The 20,905-nt window shown below is 42.9% G+C and overlaps 2 protein-coding genes and 1 pseudogene across 4 annotated transcripts; 2 read left to right on the top strand and 1 right to left on the bottom strand.

Moving 5' to 3' along the window:
* Positions 1-3,858: 3,858 nt before the first annotated feature.
* On the top strand, positions 3,859-3,977 carry LOC114796247 (uncharacterized; annotated as a pseudogene).
* Positions 3,978-9,864: 5,887 nt separating this feature from the next.
* On the bottom strand, positions 9,865-12,887 carry gall (galanin-like). Its single transcript, XM_028989213.1, has 6 exons — positions 12,841-12,887; positions 11,344-11,389; positions 11,026-11,103; positions 10,880-10,934; positions 10,667-10,717; positions 9,865-9,923 (listed from the first exon to the last, which is right to left on the bottom strand). The coding sequence occupies exons 1-6, from the start codon at positions 12,885-12,887 to the stop codon at positions 9,865-9,867; spliced, it is 336 nt and encodes a 111-aa protein (XP_028845046.1).
* A 384-nt stretch (positions 12,888-13,271) lies between these two features.
* cd37 (CD37 molecule) lies at positions 13,272-20,883 on the top strand. Of its 3 annotated transcripts, none has more exons than XM_028990220.1 (13): positions 13,272-13,419; positions 14,319-14,386; positions 14,584-14,647; positions 14,950-15,080; positions 15,181-15,255; positions 15,352-15,459; positions 15,622-15,789; positions 15,897-15,980; positions 17,779-18,660; positions 18,974-19,023; positions 19,103-19,234; positions 19,895-20,519; positions 20,618-20,883. In XM_028990220.1, the coding sequence occupies exons 2-9, from the start codon at positions 14,321-14,323 to the stop codon at positions 17,848-17,850; spliced, it is 768 nt and encodes a 255-aa protein (XP_028846053.1). In that variant the 5' UTR covers positions 13,272-13,419; positions 14,319-14,320; the 3' UTR covers positions 17,851-18,660; positions 18,974-19,023; positions 19,103-19,234; positions 19,895-20,519; positions 20,618-20,883. The 3 variants fall into 3 exon arrangements, with proteins under 3 accessions (XP_028846053.1, XP_028846054.1, XP_028846052.1); XM_028990221.1 differs by adding an exon at positions 13,987-14,024 and having other exon boundaries at positions 19,895-20,883; XM_028990219.1 differs by having other exon boundaries at positions 19,895-20,883.
* The last annotated feature ends 22 nt before the right edge of the window (positions 20,884-20,905 follow it).

Genomic DNA, 20,905 nt, shown 5'->3' with positions numbered 1-20,905 from the left:
CATCAGTAATAGTGCAAAAGCGATATCTGGTCCACTGAAATGTAGAAATAATAACAACTCCTGATTCACAGGGTCCAGGCTTCCGTTTATTTATTACTGTATTTATGACAATTTAGAACTATTTTCTTAACAATAACGAAGGGCGCACATTTTTTTTTTTTTGCACTTGTTTTTTATAAATATAATTATATTGTCAATATCAGATTCTAACGGGAGAATGTTTAATTTCACTAGACATTTAAGGAGTGGAGAGGTGGAAAGCACCTCATACCTCAGTTTTGAGTTTAAAAGGAAGAAAATGATCATGGGGATGGAACAGAAAGCGCCAAGTTGGAACTTTTGGAATGATACGTTGCAATTCTGTACTGTACATTGCTCAGAATAAGTCATGGCCCCACTTTGCTCTCTGCTATTTTCCGGCAGATAACCCAGAATCGCTCACCTGCAGTGTGAATGTTGGAAAAGTGTTTACGGGCAGACCTTAATTACATTTACAGCATTTATCAGACGTCCTTATCCAGAGTGACTTACAATCAGTAGTCAAAGAGACAGATCCCCCGGGAGCAACTCAGGGTTAAGTGTCTTGCTCAGGGACACAATGGTAGTAAGTGGGATTTGAACCTGGGTCTTCTGGTTCATACCCCTTCTTAAAGGAAGTCGCCATCACAGGGAACTGAGTTAAGATGGCTGTGTTGCTCTCTTGCAAAGATCTTAACAAGCAGTGTTTTCTCCTACATGGACACCTAGCTTGCTGTCTGAGCATGGCAGTTGATGCAGGGAAACTACAATTTACAAGAAATGCTGCATGAACAAGCTAGCTAGTGATTAATATGAGACAGAATTGTCTGATACCCCAAAGTGTGAAAAATGCCAACTTTACATTGAAAAACAAAATTATCTTATTCCCTAACAATCCATCATGTTTCATCTTAGCTCAGAAGTGACTGTTAAATAAAACGATTTCTGAGGGTGCTTAAACCAACACAGTGTACCCATTAAAAATCAGGGATTCATATGTCATACTTCCCCAATTTAATATGAGAACGCACTACACCCCGGGCAACGCTCCCCTTAATGGTGGCAGCTGATTGGTCGACCTGCCAGCGATTGACGCGAAGACCGAGTACCAGAGCAAGTAGCGTTGCTGTTAAGGTGTCGCTCTGAGATTCAGCGACATTCAATCCGAATCATCTACTTCGAACTAAATCTATTTGCATTCCTCAGAATTTGCACTTTTACTGTTGGATTAATGGACTGAAGCAAGACGCTGCCCGTCTCAAACCTGGAGGTCTATCAGATGCATTCCAGAAATGGAACGGTCAACTGATCCAGACAATTTAATTAACCTGAGTAGAGTCCATCTGATGCTGCGTTGCTTTGAGGATGAGACCCTGTCTTTTACGGCAGATTGAGTGTGTGTGTGTGAGTCTTCCGCCTCTTTGAGCTCTGCGATTGAGTTTTACGTTGGCAGGATGGAGCAGTTGATGTTGTACTCATTAAAGCGCATTTCACCCAACCTCACCCTTCCCCAAATACCATCACCAATTGCCATCGCTAACATCTCATTTTCAGCCGTAATGCCAGAGACGAAAAAAAAAGAAAAATGCCAAATGCTTGGTATGCCAAAGCGGCAGGAGCTTTTTATATCCCGTCTCCGCACGCACACACACACATACACATGCACACACAAATGGCCCTGACAGAGACCATGTCCTGCTGGGTGCTTTAACACTGACCTTTCAGCACTGTCCACTCTTATTGGACTCTGTACCCGCCCGATGATGACCTGTCTGTCACATTCAGCACACCTGACATCCTCACCTGTTTGACTGTCAGACGTCAGACGCTGGGCGGATTGGCCTGGGGCACACAGATGCGATGCGGTCCGCCAGTGGCCGAGCTTGGAACTCACCTGTCACGTGAGGGCGATTTGGCGTTGTATGTTCGTGAGCGCATTGATTACTACGTTGACGGCCGTGCATGTGATTCAGAAAGTCCAAAATGCAGTAATCAAATTAGCCTGCATCACTGCGTGTTTCATTTTCTCAGCAACTTACAGCACTTCATTTTCTGATTAAATGTGCACACATTGCTAAGAGCCTCACCGATTGATTTGGGCCTGATTGTGGTAGCGTTTGATTGAGATTAGCCCTGAATGCGTAATCCAATGCTGGCCGGACTGGGCTGGCGGTGGGAGGTGTTTCAGCAGCGAGCAGGGCTGGCGTAGCAGAGCCTGTTTAAATGGAGAGAGCCCCTGGCACACATGACAGACCCTGCAGTTTTCCCATCTGCTCCACTTAGGTCCAGTGAAATTTTAATGGCCCCCGACAACATGGGATAACCTGGAGAAGATGATGTGCTCTGCCCATAATGCTGCCCAAGTGGCAACCGACCTGTAATAACCCCAGTCAGGTTGCAAACATTTCCTGTGCAATGCATGAACACTGTACAGCTAAATAATATATATGTACATACATTACACAAATACATATAAATGCATTCAGGTAAATATAGTACACGCATACATTTTTAACATGATTTACAGTGTACCCCAGTTTAAAAAGTGCGCTAAAACATTTTTAAACATACTATTAATATTCTAAAAGTTTGCAAATGATAGTTCATTAATTCAGTTAAGGATATAGGTAAATACTACCAGGTTTACTTTACTAGAGTTTTAAGACCCTAACAAAGTTGCATAAGTATACAAATATACTTATAATAACATGAAAATAAGCAAATAAAAATCTGTATTTAGCATGTACCTGGTGTGATAAAGCATGCATTATTTATACTTGTGTAAATAATTTACTGCAGTTTTCACCTGTACAAATGTACATATCAGGAATATGAATGAGCTTCCTATCATCTAAACATGAACATTCACTGAACACTGAAAGCTCAATATTAGGTGCTGCAGTAAAAAAGAAAATTGTGGTGTTGTATGCTTTATATTACAATTTATTTATATTAATATTTGAATAAATTGAATACCATAGAGAAAGAAATATACTTGTAAATAGTACATTTTAACAGATTTTTGGCTTTAATATTTTAGACATAAAACAGTAATGTGCTAGAAAACGAACATTTTTGTACATAAATGCTCCTTTTACCCAGCTGGTACTATGGTTCTGGCAACAAAGGTTTAACACAAACTTTCTAATGATAAGGGCAGAGATCAATGATAAAGTTAGAAAGGGCCTAATATAGCACTGGCAATGATTGGCTGAAAGGAGCAAAGGGGGCGGGACCGGCAAATGAAGGTTAGCTGCCGTCTGCGTCGAATGTCAAGTGCTGAAACGCCGTCTGCATTCGGAGCAGGGACTCCAGCTGATTTCCCATGGGGCATTTCTCACGCATGCCATGGCTTCCTGTGGATCCTGCCACATCCTGAGCTGTGCCTGGCGTGATGGCGGCGCTCGAGGGGTGCACAAGTGCAGAGGCCACAGAGACAGGGACAGAGTACGCTGTGCCACAGTGGCAACCTGAGTCTTGATTGGATGGCAATTTAATAGAATTAAACCGATCTTGTATTTATGAGTGTAAAATGAGTATTGAGTTAAATACACAAATTAGTAGACATACCTTGTATACAAGGGGTGTTAGGAGTGTAGAGCACAGAGGGAAAGGGATGGACTCTGCACTACACCTGCATGTGTGATGTATTGACAGCAGGGGGTTTAAGTTAGGGTTGGGACAAAAAATCAATAATGCAATATATTGTGATACTTACATTGCTGATACATTATCAATAGCTGAAGGGGTGGATATATTAGACTGCAAGTGAACCGTTGCAGGATGCATGAGTCCAAGGTCCATGAATAGATTTTAGTTGACCTGTGAGTAAGAATGCGTGAGTACGGCGATACCAACCGTAGAACGCCCAATCTCGTATGATTTTGGAAGCTAAGGAGGGTTGGGCCTGGTTAGTATTTGGATGGGAGACTGCCTGGGAGTACCAGGTGCCGTAAGCTTTAAGAATGGGGCAGTGGTGGCTTAACGGGTAAGGAAGCGGACCTGCTATCGGAAGGTTGCCGGTTCGAATCCTGAGCCACGTCATCACCACTGAGGTGCCACTGAGCAAAGCACCGTCCAACACACTCCTCCCCAGGCGCCTGTCATGCTGCCCACTGCTCACCAAGGGTGATGGTTAAAAGCAGAGGACACATTTCGTTGTGTCACCCTGTGCTGTGCTGCAGTGTTTCACAATGACAATCACTTTCAGAACAATGGGAGGAAATTAAGGCAAAATCTCTAATTGTACTTTGATGTATTATTTTCTGCTTAAATTGCACATATGTCATTATTATAGAGAATTCTGTTGCAGTGTGTAATATTGGGTGGGTAATATTGCTATTGTGGACAGCATTTGGATGTTTCATCACTAGACTCGTGAGTTCCCAGAGTTCCCAGAGGTGTTTAGCACTTGTTGGCCCCTTTGCCTTCACTCTGCGGTCCAGCTCACCCCAAACCATCTCGACTGGGTTCAGGTCCGGTGACTGTGGAGACCAGGTGTCCACTTTTTGTTAAGTACATAACTCCACATGTGTTCATTCATAGTTTTGATGCCTTCAGTGAGAATCTACCAACGTAAATGGTCATGAAAATAAAGAAAACACATTGAATGAGAAGGTGTGTCCAAACTTTTGGCCTGGGTGTGACAAATTAGATGACTAGAAAGCAGAGATTTCTTGGTGTAATCTTGTAATCTGTCGTAAAATCAAGCAGATGCTTTTCATGTTTTAGCCCCCACGGAAGTTGCAGAATGCCCACACCTCTAAGGCAGCTACTTCACTTAACACATATAGCCTGGCAGCCTCACGCATCTCGGGCAAGGCGACCTTTCCAATCTCCGCCGGCATCTGCTGAGCCAGAGCCGAGATGGAGCCGTGGCGGCTGTGAAAAGGATTTTCGCTTGCCGACCGTTGGTGATTGTCAGGCAACCTTTTCTCCTGCGGCATCGGGGCATGTGCCACGCGCAGCATCGCGGTGTTTCAAAGGGAGCGAGAAATGTTTCCACAACAGCGAGAAATGTCATTCCTCTGGGAACTGAGGGATAGAAATCTCATTAGCTTGTGGATTTTACGTGGCCCAGACGCAATGAAAGGAGGAACATTAGAAAGGCGGAAATGAAGAAGGAAAGAAAAGCCAGGAGACACGGGCTGTGGTACGTGTCTGCATGAGAGTGATAGTGAAACAAAACTGCCGAGCCCATCCGTAAATTGCTCAGCGGATGGGAGCCCGACTCTAAGCCCTGCTCCAAGCCCCGCTCGTAGTATCTCGCATCCGTCCTGTCTGAGTTAATCTCAAAAACACTTACGTTGCTCCACTCTCATCTCGTCTCTCTCTCTCGCTACCTTTTCTCCTCCGAGAACCTGGTCCGTCCTTCCCAGGCCTCTCAGAATGTGATCATGTTTCGAGCAAGCTTTCCTTCCCCTCTGAACCTGTTCAAACCAGAGTGGCAATTAAGCAATTACGGTGACCATGGCCAACATAGCATGTCAAAATGGCCAAACCTGAACGCCTTTAGAAAAAAAACTGGACCAGAACATGCAAAACGGAGGTGGAATTTAGATCCCAGAGGCTCGCGAGAACTGTGGGAGGCAGAGGTTGTTCCCTGAAGAGCGCGCTTCGAGCTCAGATGTTTGGCCAGAAGCTCGTCCTCGGTCACGTGACCACATCCGTCCCCGAGAGGTATAGGGCAGCCATACTCACATCGGACCCCATCTGCCCCAAATGCCCATCCTTTCCTCTGCAACTGCCCGCTACCCATCTGCCTCATAGCCCATCGGCAAACTCGACTTCCCCACCTCCGGTTCTAGACTGTTCTAGATCCAGATCTGCATGAGATGATGTCAGTCGTGACCATTAGACAGAAAAGGGGACAGGAAATCCTTATTCAGGAATTTATGTTTAGCCAATTGATTTTGAGCGTCTGGCCACGTCTAGCTCTTGCTGTCCGTACCCTTGGTATCTGAAAGGTGGAATGAATTACATCCATCTTGTGCCTGGAACTGAGGTGGGTCTGGGTGGGCTCCAGGAGGAGACTTGATGAATAATACAGGAGTCGGATGGAGAACCTTGAACAAGAAGCATCTTTCTGATGCTCTCAGTAAGCAACTGTGATTTATAAATGTTCAAAGGAATTTTTATGAAATCAAATTAAAGCTGTGACTTGGAGAGGAAGGTTTTGGTTTACGCTTACTTTTCTGATAGATAGATAGATAGATAGATAGATAGATAGATAGATAGATAGATAGATAGATAGATAGATAGATAGATAGATAGATAGATAGATAGATAGATAGATAGATAGATAGATAGATAGATAGATAGATGGATGGATGGATGGATGGATGGATGGATGGATGGATGGATGGATGGATGGATGGATGGATGGATGGATGGATGGATGGATGGATGGATAGATAGATAGATAGATAGATAGATAGATAGATAGATAGATAGATAGATAGATAGATAGATAGATAGATAGATAGATAGATAGATAGATAGATAGATAGATAGAAATATGTAAAATATCTTGTTCAATTATTTTAATTACCAGACATTTATAATTACATGCTTCCTTCCTACGTGTGTTCTGTGAACCTGCTCAATTATGTGTTGACCTGGAGGGGATGTTATCTCTGGAGAAAACACATTCTGTCATTCTCTCTCTAAGAGCTGCCCTGATTCAGACTGCTTCTAAGAACCATGCATATGATGTTCCATGTATTCATTGACACCCTGCGTAGATGTGAAGGTTTTGGGCACAAAATTCCTTTAACACATTCAGAATAATGAAGGAACTTATTTTATAAGAATAATGAAGGAACTTAACTTATCTTCAGGTATATGGGTGTGATTGGTGGTATTACATGACATTTTTACAGTGGTTCAGAATGATATAAAAATAAAACTCATAGGATGGTAGATCAACAGGAACAGTTAAAGTAGATAGATCATCATTTGCTTACAATAAATAAAAGCAAAATACAGTAAAGTAGATCATTATAGTGGTATGACATCATGTCTGGTGGATTGGCAGGGCCACCTGTTATATTGCGCCATCTTGTGGAAAGGGTTTTCGGAAAGGTCTGGCATGGGAGCTGGATTAGAGTTCACATGTGCAGTAGCAGGTTGTAAGCAGACGGTGGCAGCATCAGTTTTGTTTTGTGCTGTTCAGAGACTCAGAATCCCGTTAATTTGCCACAAATGGAAGAGAAAACAATACATAATGTTAAAAAGTAGTATAAACAAGAACCAACAAAATATACATGAACTGCATAATATGATAATGTGTGTAACTGATGAAGTGATGGAAGAGACTGTTGGCTGGCTCTGCATCTTCAGCCAGATATAAGGACATTTACATTTACATTTACGGCATTTGGCAGACGCCCTTATCCAGAGCGACTTACAACGTGCTTAAGTTACCATCGATGAAGAGATCAATTCCGGTTCACTAGGACCCCAACTATGAATACATCTATTTTATTCACTCTGTTGTAGATTCTGTACACAAAGTTCGACAACAAGAAAATTACAATTTAATCTAAATATTCTTTAAAGAGGAAGGTCTTGAGCTGTCGTTTGAAGGTGCTCAGTGACTGAGCTGTTCTGACCTCGAGGGGAAGTTCATTCCACCACCGAGGGGCCAAGACGGAGAAGAGTCTAGATGAATGTTTTCCTTTTACCTTCAGAGATGGAGGGACCAGGCGAGCAGTACTGGAGGCTCGGAGTAAACGAGGTGCAGTGCGAGGTGTTAAGGAGTTAGTAAGTGCTCAGGATGTGTGGTATCTAAGATTTTTCTGCAAGGAGCACAACATGGAATGCACTGTTTCATCATATATATGTATATATACATAGGTGAAAGTGAAGTGATTGTCATTGTGAAACACTGCAGCACAGCACACAACCAAATGTGTCCTCTGCTCTTAACCGTCACCCTTAGTGAGCAGCCGTGTGGGGACGGTGCTTTGCCCAGTGGCACCTCAGTGGCACCTTGGCGGATCGGGTTTCAAACCGGCTTCTTTAACCACTAGGCCACCACTGCCCCAAAGATTTGGGCTGGAAACTGCCAAAGGCAGGTTAAAGATACGATGCTCCAAGTGTGGTTCAAACTCAGAATCATGGCAGAGTTCATATAAGTACCACTGGAACTGCACTGTGTGTGTCAGTTCAGTTCATACCTCTGTATCAGATTTATGTAACGTATAATCCAAAGTAAATCATGATATTAACATCACTCCTTACAGAGGCGCCTGTGACGGGGTAGAAATATTAGACTGCAGGTGAACTGTTGCAGGAAGAATGTAAGACAAGGGCCAAATTATGATGTAAGACATTCTCTTATTAAAAGCCCTAATTCTGTCATAATAGCAAGGTCAGCACACCCAGCTTGCCATGTATTGGCCTGTGTAGTTGTAGACCAGACTCCTGTCCGCCACAGAATCCTTGATACGGTGGGCACACAATCAATGAAAAGATTTCGCGATTTGAATTGCACAGCGTGAAGCTCGCAACTTGCAACTTTTTTGTAGTCTGATGTACGTAAGAGAAACTACAACAGAGGATAAAATGACTGTGGCGGTAGCTGTGGTCCCAGTGAACCAGAGCTGGTTACTTTACTGAGGGTAACATGAAAGCACATTGTAAGTCGTGTATGAGAGCGTCTGCCAAATGCCATAAATGTAAATGCAGAAGTGAACTTTGGGCACACCCCTGCATGTCAACCTGCAGCACAACACGCCCTGCCAGATGGCAAAACTTGCTCAGGAAATGGTTTGAGGAACAAAGATCTGGTAACCCACCCATCTAGGAACCAGGTGAACCCACGGGTCACAGGTTCCATCTCCAAATACCACCGTTTTGTGTCTCTGAGCAAAACATTTCTTAGGTCTGCTGGAGTCCGTGGCTTGAGCGATCTGAGTTGTTTCTGTATTATTATAAAGAATTGAATGCATATTTTTAGCATTTGCAATAAGGGGTATTAAAGGGCAAGCTTTTTTCCTTTTATATGTGTGTGCTGTCAAGTTGTCTTTTTTTAAAACATTTCCTAAAACGCATGGTAAATATTTCATATTCACAACCACATGCCATTAACCACGTGGTTCTCACAAATGAATAACAAATGTTTCACAATAAACCATCATTTTCAGTTCTAGATATGTGTTTACAGCAACACCTGGGCAAAAAGAGAGTAGCTTTATCTAACCCTGTCTCTACATGGCTATTAAAGCATGAACATCTCATTTAAAACGAGTTCCTGCCCGAACCGACTGAGAGCCTCACCCTTAAAAACCTTCTGTCTCTTTGGGCCCATCGTGTCATCACAGGGCATGAATGATGTAATAATTCTGTAGAAATTTTCACTTGAGTTAATGAAGCCGCTTGTGTGCACACCATGCTGTGCTATGCCTCAGCTGGTGGATGAGCAGTGAAAGAAATTGCTTTTTGTCCCCCACTTCACCTTCCTCAAGGCCCAGTCTTCATTAGAACCCTTCATTCTGAAGATGGTGTCAAAAAAATTAACGTTTCGAGAGTCCAGAGGGCCACCTGCTCCCTTTGTTTGTCCTTTAGTGTCTTGCCGAAGAAAAAAGAATAAGTGGAGGACACCAGCACCTTTATTTTACAATCAAAGTGATAGGTGGTAGAAATGACACGCCATAATCGAAAGACAAAGAAGACATTGGTACGCTTAAGGTTAAACGAGGCGACAGCATGGAATTCATCAACATGCAAGCAGCTGAACAATGACATCGAATATCAACAGGTTTCAGGGCGTGTCCGTCATGACTCTTCTGTGTTCCCAGGGAGAACAGAACCAGAATGAGCAGGAAAGCGGAGATGAAAGCGCTAGGCACTCGTGTCTTCGAAGACGGGAGAGCTGCTGAACTCCTCCACAGGCCCTATCTCTGAGAGAAAGAAATCATTTTGGTTCAGATAAAAGTGGAATTGAAAAAGAGAGAGAGAGAGAGAGAGAGAGAGAAATGACGTTCAAATGTTGTTAAGCTTAGTGAAAGAGAAGAGGGGACAGAAAGCCATCAGAACCTTTCATACGGAGGTATGTGATGAGGTCCCTGAGAGTTTGCAGGTAGGAGTCTTCATTGCCTGAAAAAAAATGAATAACGAATTGTTTGCATGAGCAAGAGCTGCCAGAGCCGCTGCTTCTCCATCATGTACCAGGGCCGTTTCCACAGTGCTTCCATGGTGCAGTTACATGGAAAAAGATCATGTCCTGAGGGTCTATACTGGCTGGCCAGAAAATAATTTCTTTTTTTACATTCTGTGCAACTCTTGTGCACGAGAGACTGTGAGGTAGAGAGACAATATGAAAGAGAAGTGACACAACGAAATGTGTCCTCTGCTTTTAACCATCACCCTTGGTGAGCAGTGGGCAGCCGTGACAGGTGCCCAGGGAGCAGTGTGTGGGGACGGCACCATGGCACCTCAGTGGCACTTTGGCAGATCAGGATTCGAACCGGAAACCTTCTGATTACGGGGCCGCTTCCTTAACCGCTAGGTCACCACTTACTGTGATACTGAGATACTGTGTGTGTGTGTGTGTGTGTGTGTGTGTGTGTGTGTGCGTGTGTGTGTGTGTGTGTGTGTGTGTGTGTAGATTATGAGATTATGTAATATAGGAACTTCTACGTACCCCTTTTTCCCACCGCAGAGCCATGCCTCAGAGTTAGGGTCCGGTGTGCATCTGGAAGCAGAATCACAAACACATGCACAGATCATGTATGCTGCTTAACAAGATGGCTCTGGTTCCAAAACATGGGTCCATCTCTTTTAACAGATTTACATGAGTTCACAAAACCATTAAACATATGTATACACTGCACATCCAGGTAGAGAACATGCTCACAAGGGCCCAGGAGATATCCAGCGCTGTTCAGCGTCCACCCTTTCTTCTCTGGAGCCTGGCAGACACAGGCAGTCCCAGAATATACAGGGTGTTTTGTTTTTTCTGTGGTCAGATTTTTTTCATATCCTTCCATGTGCAATACTTACCACCAGTACCATTCCACACGATACAGACAGCAGTGCTGAGAGAAGTAGAGACACACACAGCACGGTCGAGCTCTGCATCTGGCAATCACAGCCATCAAGAAGAGTATGAGGTCAAAAATTCATTTAAATCTGCAAATTTACTCAGTAATGCAGCTCCACGATATTCCACAATAAAAAAACAGATAATGTCAGAATTGTGCGTGTCCATTATTTTAAAATATTTGAATAATGTCAATAATTTCTATCATGTAAAATCATCCAGTTGTTAAAAGAAAAGTGCATATATAACATATGCATAACATTTATTTTAATTCCTACCTCTCTTGTTCCTTTTCGTTTCTTGATGTTTGCAGTAAAAGTGCTTCTTTAATTAGAAATAACAAGAATGTCACTCAGTACAAAATGATGATAAGTTGTTTAAACCCTTTGCATGGCATGGGTTCGACTGATCCTGCCACCTGTTTGTGTGTGAGAGACAGTGCATGTGCGTGTGTGTGTCATTTATATAACGCTGTATCAACATCATGAAAATGTATTAGTGTGAATTTCATTTATTATAATTGGAGGTGCTACTACAGAGTGAAAGAGAGAGAAAGAGAGAGAGAGAGATGACTCAAACCAGGATTAAAAAAATGGGGGGGAGAGGAATCTGAAAAGGACCTCTTACCAGGCAACATCAAATAAGGCATAAATCACCCTTTCAAAATAATAAGAAACCTGGGTGCAATCTGATATTAAATTGATATTTTTATCAAACAAATATGTGAATGTGAGTGATAAATGAAATGCCACCTAATTTTACAGGCACACTCATCATCACCGCCGTGTCGAAATAAATAAATAAGTTGCAATAATCTGCATCGGACGTAAAGTATGAAATAATAACGGCATTATTAATGTTTCCCTCTCTTCCACAGCATTTAATGATAATGAGGGGTTGATCTTTCTGATTCTGAACCTACTGAGTAAACATTGCTAAGTATGTGTAATTTCTCTAGCCTTAAATAAAGTGAATTTAAGTGAATTGTTGTTGTTAAGTGAATTAAATAACGAGATAAAAAGCCAGGCTCCAAAATTCATATTCTCCTATAAGACAATGTAGGTTTGCTACTTCTGCCTGCTGCTTCTACAAGTGAAACTGAAATGATTGTCATTGTAATACACAGCACAGCACACGGTGACACAAAAAACATGTCCTCTTTTACCCCATCACCCTTGGTGAGCAGTGGGCAGCCATTACAGTTTGTGGGGATGGTGCTTTGCTCAATGGCACCTTGGAGGATCGGGATTCAAACCGGCAACCTTCCAATTATGGGTCTGCTTCCTTATAGATAGCATATGCCTTTATGTGCAGAAAATTCTAAATATTTCCAATTGAATTTCTTATTTATCTTTATTACTTTCAAAGCATACTGACCTGACAATTTAATAATGTTAAATATAGATTAACTGGTTAATTGGTTTATGTATTGACAGGTTCTGTTAATTAAAATAAATTGCTTCATTATATGTAAATAGAAGGTGTGCTTTTCGTTCTGTCTGCATATGTTGATGGTTGCGGCAGTGAGTTCAGCCAAAATTACATATCCTGCATACATATGTACTGCTCACCTACCATGTGTTTGTTACCCCCTCGCAGCTAATGTCTGAGGCTCACGAAGGGTACAATTACACTGGTGCTCTCCCACTCCCTGCCACCCATTACCAGCAGGGCTCTAAAACGCCACGGCTAATTAGCAGGTAGTAATTACGCAGCCCTGAGCCCCAGAAAGCGGGCAGAGGGGGTGGACTGTGACCCGCAGGGAATTAACTGACCTTTCTGCCATTTGCCTTGTCCCTCTTTTTTCTGCTGCTTTTGACATCCACCCTCAACAGTTTTGCGTCGCCCCACGCTGCCGTGACACTTTTGTAGGTGATTTCCACCACCGCCTCCCCTCCCCTAGACAACTCTGTCAGGCAACCAAGTCGAGAATTCAGCACTTATGAAGGAAAGCAAATTATGACAGCCAGCAGGCTTTTATAAGCTATTGTCATCATGTGATGGTCTCACTGAAGGCTATCTGTGTAACAACACATCGACCAATACAAATTATTATTTAAAATCTTGAGTTGTGGCTTGTTGTTCTTCCAGATCAGAACATATTCAAATGTCCGTTCCATGTGCTGCTGAATAGCATGCGCTTTTCTAGGCACATGCATTATTTATGGCCTGTACGCCACCTCCTCGAACGACGGCGTGCTGATGAGAGGCAGGAAGCTCGGCCACAATTTCCCACCGTAGGAGTGTAAAAATGAAATCATTGGTTGCATGCAGGGTTGATTTACATACCCTTGTGCAATGATTCTGCACTCCACTGGTTTGCTGAGGAAGGCTGTGAGAGTCACCAGCAGCAGGTAGGTCCACAAAATAAAAAGAAAAGATCTTTTATTCTGGGTAGACAGAATTACCCCACAGACACTGTTATAGATACAAAATGTGTATTTAGATTTTGGTTGTGTGCTTGTGTTAAAATGGGGTGAAGTTGTTATAGAATCATCTGTTTACGGTGCATGGATCATACACTTCCACACGAATAACAACTGTAGTAAAAAAAAAAAAAAACGCGGTATTCCTGAGGCACAGCTGATCGCACCTCGCTGGCGCGAGTTATGCATATTTCATGCTGCAGAGCGCAACCGAATCGCTGCGCTGACGTCACAGGCGGTGGGCGGGGCGGTGGGCGTGTCCCCACCCCGCAGTGGGAGCGACTGAGAGAATAGCGCCACAGCCATCTCAGGGGAGAAGAAGTGAACCCTGATATCCTGGCCAAGAGTTCAGCTTCCCCTTTTTGAAATGTTCACAATGTTCATTATAAACAGATTTGTTTATAACTGTATTTGGTGTTATACTGTTATGACTCATTACTTGTCACTTGACTCTGAAATAAATTAATGTATGAATAATATAACTTTTTGTACTAGATATTTTATTACAAATCCAGACTTTGGACGTTCATGAGGTAATTTTTTTGCCATTTTTATTTTTAAAAAGCCCTGTTTATTAGGTTCACTGTCACGACACAATATAATGCAGAATTATGGAAAACGTGACCAGGCTAGGCCTTTATTGTGGGTCTGTTCATATTTTGTTTTCTGTAAAAGCACCTGGACCATATTCATGTTACACCATGTATAAAGTGTCATATAATTAAAATAGGTGGAGGAATAAAAAAATGTTGTTAATATGTATTGTATGTTAAAATTCCCCAGAGCAATAACCAATAACCCTCTTTGTATGTCTGTGTGTGTTTCAGATATGGCATCAGAGTGCTGTCTCAGCTTCGCCAAATACTTCCTGTTTGTTTTTAACCTGATCTTCTTCGTAAGTTTGCTCACTTGTGTGGGTCACAGTGTCAATAACAGTTACTTAGAAATTGTGAATTTTAGTGAAATTTATGTGAAAACAAATATCTCCCAAAAAATCATCCTGTAATTATTTTATCCATTAGGTAGTTATTGCTACACAGACCGACACTGTGGGCTGCAAATAAAGTGTTCCTGTTTGCTTTCTGGTCAAAGTTTTTAGGGGCGTTCATGCTTTCTATGGGGGTATGGATCTGCTTTGCCGAGTCCAGCTTCTTCAGTAAGTATGGGGGCACAAACTATCATTTACTTTTACATATAATTTATCAGATTCCCTTATGCCGAGCAACTTCCAATGAGTAGTTACAGGGACAGGATTGAGTGTCTTGCTCAGGGACACAATGGTAGAAAGTGGGGTTTGAACCTGTGACTTTGTGGATTTCCGGTTCAGAGGCAAGTGTCTTACCCACTGGGTTACTAACACCATCACTCCCCCACATATGCTATGTGATGTTTATGAACACATGATGATGTACACATAATATAATGATGTGCTAATCAATGGTATTCTGTGATTGGCAGTGGCTCCTCCTTCCTACATGTCCATGTCTCTGCTGTCCCTTTTCCTCCTGGCGATTGGCTCTCTCACCACGGCGCTCGGCTTGACCGGATGTGTGGGGGCCATTCACGAAGTGAAGTTCATGCTGGCATTTGTGAGTTAAAGCTTTGCTTACTGCCAGTGTAATTGCATGTGCATTAAGCAGGTCAGGTCTTCAGTACTACTGGAGCAGCAACAACGTGTTCCCCTTGCAGTACTTCATCCTCCTCACTGTGCTAATGGCCGCTCAGACTGTTGGAGGGGTGCTTTTCATTACCCAGAGGAGTTTGGTAAGTGGCCAGGTTGCATCTCTGACATTGTGTGTCGGACCCTGAAACAGAAAAAAAGTTATTAAGCACTATGATGCTGCTTCTTTTGTTTTCTAGTTTGAGAGCAATCTGAAGAACCAAATGCAGGACATCCTTACGTCATATGGAAACAATGAATCTCAGCTACACCATTTTGAGAAGACGCTGGATTACATACAGAAGGAGGTAACGTCTAAGCCACCATTTAGCCACCATTTCTTCTCGCTTGGTTCATGTGTATGACTGACCTGAGGGTCTTCGTGGGTCTTAGGCCATCATGGTTCATGATTTGAAGTTTCATTTCACATTGTCCTTATTCCTGACATTTTTTAACCATCTGCTAATTAGGCAGGGTGCTGTGGGTGGAAAAGCCCATCCGAATGGAACCGCATTCCATGTTTCTGCTTCATCCTAAATGCCACCGAACCAAGCATCACAAACATCTCTGAGATCTGCAACTGCCCCCTGTCTGGGAATGAGCTGTCCAGAGCACCATCTGAGTGTCGAACCTACCCTGTAAGTTAAGAACCGTGGCATTTTTCCGGCCACGTACCTCACACAGTTCAGAGATGTGCATGTCATCATTGTTCTCATGCTGCTGCTTCTCTTGCTGTCCACTCCAGGGCTGTGAGATGAAAGTGAAGGATTGGCTGAACAACAACATGTTCCTCGTCATGGTGGTTCTATTTGCCCTCATTGCAGTGGAGGTGCGTGAAGAGCGGCTCTGTGATGTGACCCTTTTAAACAGCAATCAGCATCTTCAAACAATCAATAACTTTGTTTAATTCCTTTTAAAGTGCATTTAAATGTGCATTCAATAACTTTTAACTTTTTAACTGTTGCTGTGTCTGTCCCAGAGTTTACAGCTGAACCTTCTGGTTTTCGCTTGCCATAACTGCACTGTGCGCCGTTGCTGCCCCACCAAGTCTCCCGGCAGGCCTCTGAACGTCACCAGGTTTCTGTGGGCTTGTGTTTGCGTCGTGGCTGCTGAGCTGTGTTGAGTCGGTGCTTTTACCGTGGCCGTTAACAGGCCTGGGCCACGTGGATTTTTCCCAACTGTAAAATATTTGATCAAATCTGAATCTCTGATTGCATCCATCTGACCCCTTTCGGAATTGCATTGGTTGCAGTGTGCCTCATTTATGCTCAATGGCCACATTATTAGATATAGCCTCCTAATGCCTTCAGAATTCAAGTTGTTGGAAACATTCTTCAGATATTTTGATCCATATCAACATGACAGAATGAGATGCAGATTTGTCGGCTGCACATCCATGATATAAATCCCCTGTCTGAATCCGTGGAGGCCATTGGAGTACAGTGGACTGTACATGTTCATGTTCAAGAAAACAGTCTGAGGTGATTTCAGCTTTGTGACATTATCCTGCTAGAGATGCACTGTGATCAATAAAGGATGGACATGGTCAGCAACAGTACTCAGGTGGGCTGTGCTGTTTAAACATCACTACTAATGGGCCAAGACTGTGCCTTAGTCATTGATACAAGGCAGGATGGATCCATACTGTTCTGACCCGGCCATCAGATTGTCGCAGCTAAAATCAAGACTCAGTTTTTCCAATATTCTGTTGTCTAGTTTTTAAATTGCAAATTGTAGCCTCAGTTTCCAGTTCCCAGGGAAAGAGTAGAAGGCCTAGTAGAAGGTTTGTCCCACCCAGTGTAGTCTCCTGTCCCTCTGGCCCATCTGCTTGAAAGTCTGGCATGTTTGTGCATTCAGAGATGGTGTTCTGCATACCATGGCTGCAACAGCTGGTTTTTCAAGCTACTGTTGCCTTTCTATAATCTGGAACTAGGCAGCCCGTTCTCCTCTATGTAAAACAGGGCATTTTTGTCCACACAATGGCCATTCATTTCCCCATGTTCAAACTCACTTAAATCCCATTTCGTCCACAAGGGCAGTGGTGTCCTAGTGAGTAAGGAACCGGCCTCGTAATCAGAAGGTTGCCGGTTCGAATCCTGATCTGCCAAGGTGCCACTGAGCAAAGTACCATCTCCACACACTACTGCCCACTGCTCACCCAGGGTGATGGTTAAATGTCGAGCAGACAATTCGTTGTGCTGCAGTCTTTCACTTCTAATTCCTTTTCATCACATCTAGAGGCACCTAAACGCTCTAAGTTTGCTATTTCGCTATTTGTGTTAATTGAGGTGTACCTAATAAAGTGGCCGGTCACTGTATTTTGCTCTTTGAGTGTGTATGTGTGTTGTAAACACTTCCCATATTAAGTTACTAACCTATGTTTGTCCTCTCGCCTCTTGCAGTGATTTTTATATGGAATACTGTCAAGGTATCCGTCTTACTGCCCTAAAGCAGCATGTGACTGCTTTTCTCTTGTGTGACGGAGTGTTCCCTACTGTAAAAGTTGCTATTTATGCCCCCCCCCCCCAATTTCCTCATTCTAGACTGAACAAGGCTTATTGATGTATACGTGTGATGGACAATTTGTGCTTTGTTGTCTGCTAACAGGCCCCTGTGTCTCTCCTCAGATTTGTGGTATGATCCTTTCGATGTCAGTGTATAGACAGAGCAGCACGAGCTTCAAGATGACTCTGTACTGAACAAGAAGGAATTGCTGGAAGAGGAACATCTTATCATCCTTTTTCATCACAGTATTGAGTATTTCTGTCTTTCACGTCATAGAAGCTAATGTACTCTATTGCCTATAATTGTCACTGTTGTTAAACACTTTTAATAGTTGTCATGGACTGACTCCAGAGTGGGGACTCCACAATTCGGGATAGAGCATTGATTATGCTTGTGAGGTTTAGTTTCTAAATATAAAAACACAAACATAAATTTAGATATATTTTGTGTTTTGCTTTTTTCTCTGTCTTTCTTGACTTGTTGCATTTTATACAGGAAGTTGTTCCAGGTCCAGGGTGGGATGGTTTCATATTCCCCCTTTGTTATGCGCTCACAATAAATGACCCTGATTATGTCACCGAATATTTTCCTTTTCTTTTAAATTGTTGGGAATTATGTTCATTTTGTGTTTTTGTCATTTTTCAGTTATAATGCATGTATCATTTGTTGTATCATATGATGTTTAGTCATGAGTACAGTTTTAAATGATTCTTACTCACTCATCAGCAGTGAATAAAACCCAAATGACCTGATAACCAAAGGCCACAAATTAATGTCAAAGACGTAAATGAACATCAAATCAGAGGCTTGTACTACAAGGTTCATTCCCTTTAGACTTCCTGTTTCATACCGAAGTTGAAAAGAGGGCAGATAGGATATGTGATCCTCGTGAACAAGCTGTTTCCCAGGTGCCTGGGGATAAGGTTGTGTGCCGGGCGTGGTATATAAGGCTGGAAAACGTATTCCCTGTCAATTCACACACACTCACGCTGTTCCAAATACAGGTAAGAGCCTGCTTTCCATCACGCCAGGCAAACGTCACATTCTGATCAATATGAATTGTTTACTTCCGCAGAGAAAAAGTTCAATTTGAGTGATTGTGTCATTGCTCAGCCTCTTTGTCTTATCCATAACTTTCAGACAAGGAACATGTTTTCATTTGTGAATAAGTAAATGCATTTCCATTGTATTCCATATATTTTATTTTTAAATATTATTTATACATATATATATATATATATATATACATATACATATATATATATATATATATGAATTTTTATATTTATTTCATGCTTAAATGTACATTTGCTTTAGGATGGGATCTTTAACACTGTCCCTGACTGTGCTTCTGGCAGCCTTCTATGGTGAGTTTTTTTTTTAATGGCAAGTTTTTCCTGATCATTTTCAAGGTGGAAGACTCCGCTCCTTCCTCTCTTTCCCCAGGTTCCTGGGCACTCAAGTGCAACCACTGCATCCAAATCGACAAGAACCAGCCAAACTGCACCCAGGTGGAGGAACGGCTGTGCGCCCCCATGTTCACCCACTGCCTCTGGGTCATGTTGCATCCACCTGCCTGTGAGTGAGAGCCCAGATTTGTTTGGTCACTGGCATTCAGTCGAGGATTTAAAAAATAAAATGTTGTAGTAGACGAATGACTGCCCTCTAGTGACTACAGGGCCCGTTGTGCAGCAGCTGATATTATAAATATGTCCCACCCTCTGGTCCTCAGTTTGTCTGCCAGACACGTCCCGCGTGCAACACTGATCCCATCTGGCAAGACATTTTGTTTCTTAAGCCCTTTTTGTAAAAAAAAAAAAAAAAAAAATTTAGCCCTGGCACGCCAGGCCAGGCACGCATCATTTAATCCAATAAGCAGTGGCGTAACCACCCAAGGCGGGTCCCTTCCCTGGGCCCTGTTTAAAAAGAGAGCGTGAGTGAGCAAGCAAAACTTAATTAGTTCATGGCAGTTGTGCATCACATTTTTTAAAGTCAAAAGGACACAAAGGTGTGGATAGATGTCAGAAGATCAGTGATGCGCCGGGCCAGCAGCAGTATCCAGTAAGAACTGTTTCTGAGGCGCAATCAGATTTCTAAATGAAACCGATCTTTCTCGGGTTTCTATGCTAAAAGCTTTGTATCGTTAGACAACAATGACAGCAGGGGGATTTTTTTTTTTCCTGGTAAGATGTGATATCTGCATTTATCATCTCTTTTTCCTTTTGTGCCGATGCGCAGATGGCGAGGTGCGCAAGTGCGCCACTGAGAAAGAATGCAACAACGACGGACCAGCCATCGTGGTGAAGCACTGCTGTACTGAAGACCTCTGCAACTAAACTCATGGAGGAAGACATCGTTGGTCATATAATGCACCATCATGACATATAATGCATAGACGCCATTGCCACTGTTAATTCGTTTTTTTGTTTTTAATTGAAAAACCTAATCAGACATGTTTGTTGGTGCGAGGACAGAGAAAAGCTGAAATGTATTTTCTCAATAGAGTTAATAGAGTTGCTTTTTGGAGTCCTTTTGTGTCACAATCATCACAGCCATTCACTTTTTTGTTAAAAGAAGTGCACGAATTCCGCTGACTCCCAGACACCCCCGCTGCATTATTTACAAGCCCGTCCTGACGTGAGGAGAAATAAAACCAGGCACGCTGAGGCCTGCTGCCGCAGCGCCGGTGTCCGACCGCGTGCATGAAAATCCGACTGCACGCCGTTACCAGGACTGACGTAAACTCAACGCCCCCTCAGAACGCCCAGTTGGATGGATCTCACGTGAAAGCGGTCTTGTTCATGGCCACCAGGTTGGCGTTCAGTAGGCAGCGCACCAAGAAGTCCTCCATGACTCTCAGCAGGTAAAACAGCAGCGTGGACGTGGTTGCATCGAGGTCGAGCATCATCGCTTGTTTCTCTTTTTTTTCTTTTACTCTGTGCCGCTGCTCGGACGTGGTAGGAGAGCAGCTCCATGAGCGGGACGCTGAGGAGGTCAATGAAGCGGCTGTTTAAAAAATAGGTTCGGGTGCGCACACTGCCGCGCGTTCCGTTGCAGCTGAAGTTGGTGTACGGCTTAGACCACGGCAGATGGGCCAAGAACAGGACCACCAGGCCACCAGCAGGCCAAATCACATGGCATCACAGAACTAGGATCATCTCTGTCACTATGGTCACCATTAGGATTATTCTCTTTTAATGAAAGAAAGGATTAAAAAAAAAAAAAAATCAAAAACATAATATTCTGGAA

This window comes from Denticeps clupeoides, chromosome 8, assembly GCF_900700375.1.
Source record: "Denticeps clupeoides chromosome 8, fDenClu1.1, whole genome shotgun sequence".
NCBI lineage: Eukaryota > Metazoa > Chordata > Actinopteri > Clupeiformes > Denticipitidae > Denticeps > Denticeps clupeoides.
Note: the sequence above shows the minus strand (reverse complement) of the source record. Positions and strands in the feature narration are given on the sequence as shown.

What these genes read in the sequence shown, in the direction of transcription:
- gall (XM_028989213.1), bottom strand. Translation starts at nt 12,887, where the DNA reads ATGTCAAAAGCAGCAGAAAAAAGAGGGACAAGGCAAATGGCAGAAAG. An exon ending in AACGAAAAGGAACAAGAGAG is followed by an intron (nt 11,104 to 11,343) that starts GTAGGAATTAAA and finishes TGTGATTGCCAG; the next exon opens with ATGCAGAGCTCGACCGTGCT. An exon ending in CGTGTGGAATGGTACTGGTG is followed by an intron (nt 10,935 to 11,025) that starts GTAAGTATTGCA and finishes TGTGTCTGCCAG; the next exon opens with GCTCCAGAGAAGAAAGGGTG.
- cd37 (XM_028990220.1), top strand. Translation starts at nt 14,321, where the DNA reads ATGGCATCAGAGTGCTGTCTCAGCTTCGCCAAATACTTCCTGTTTGTT. An exon ending in TTTTTAACCTGATCTTCTTC is followed by an intron (nt 14,387 to 14,583) that starts GTAAGTTTGCTC and finishes TTCTGGTCAAAG; the next exon opens with TTTTTAGGGGCGTTCATGCT. An exon ending in TGCCGAGTCCAGCTTCTTCA is followed by an intron (nt 14,648 to 14,949) that starts GTAAGTATGGGG and finishes TGTGATTGGCAG; the next exon opens with TGGCTCCTCCTTCCTACATG.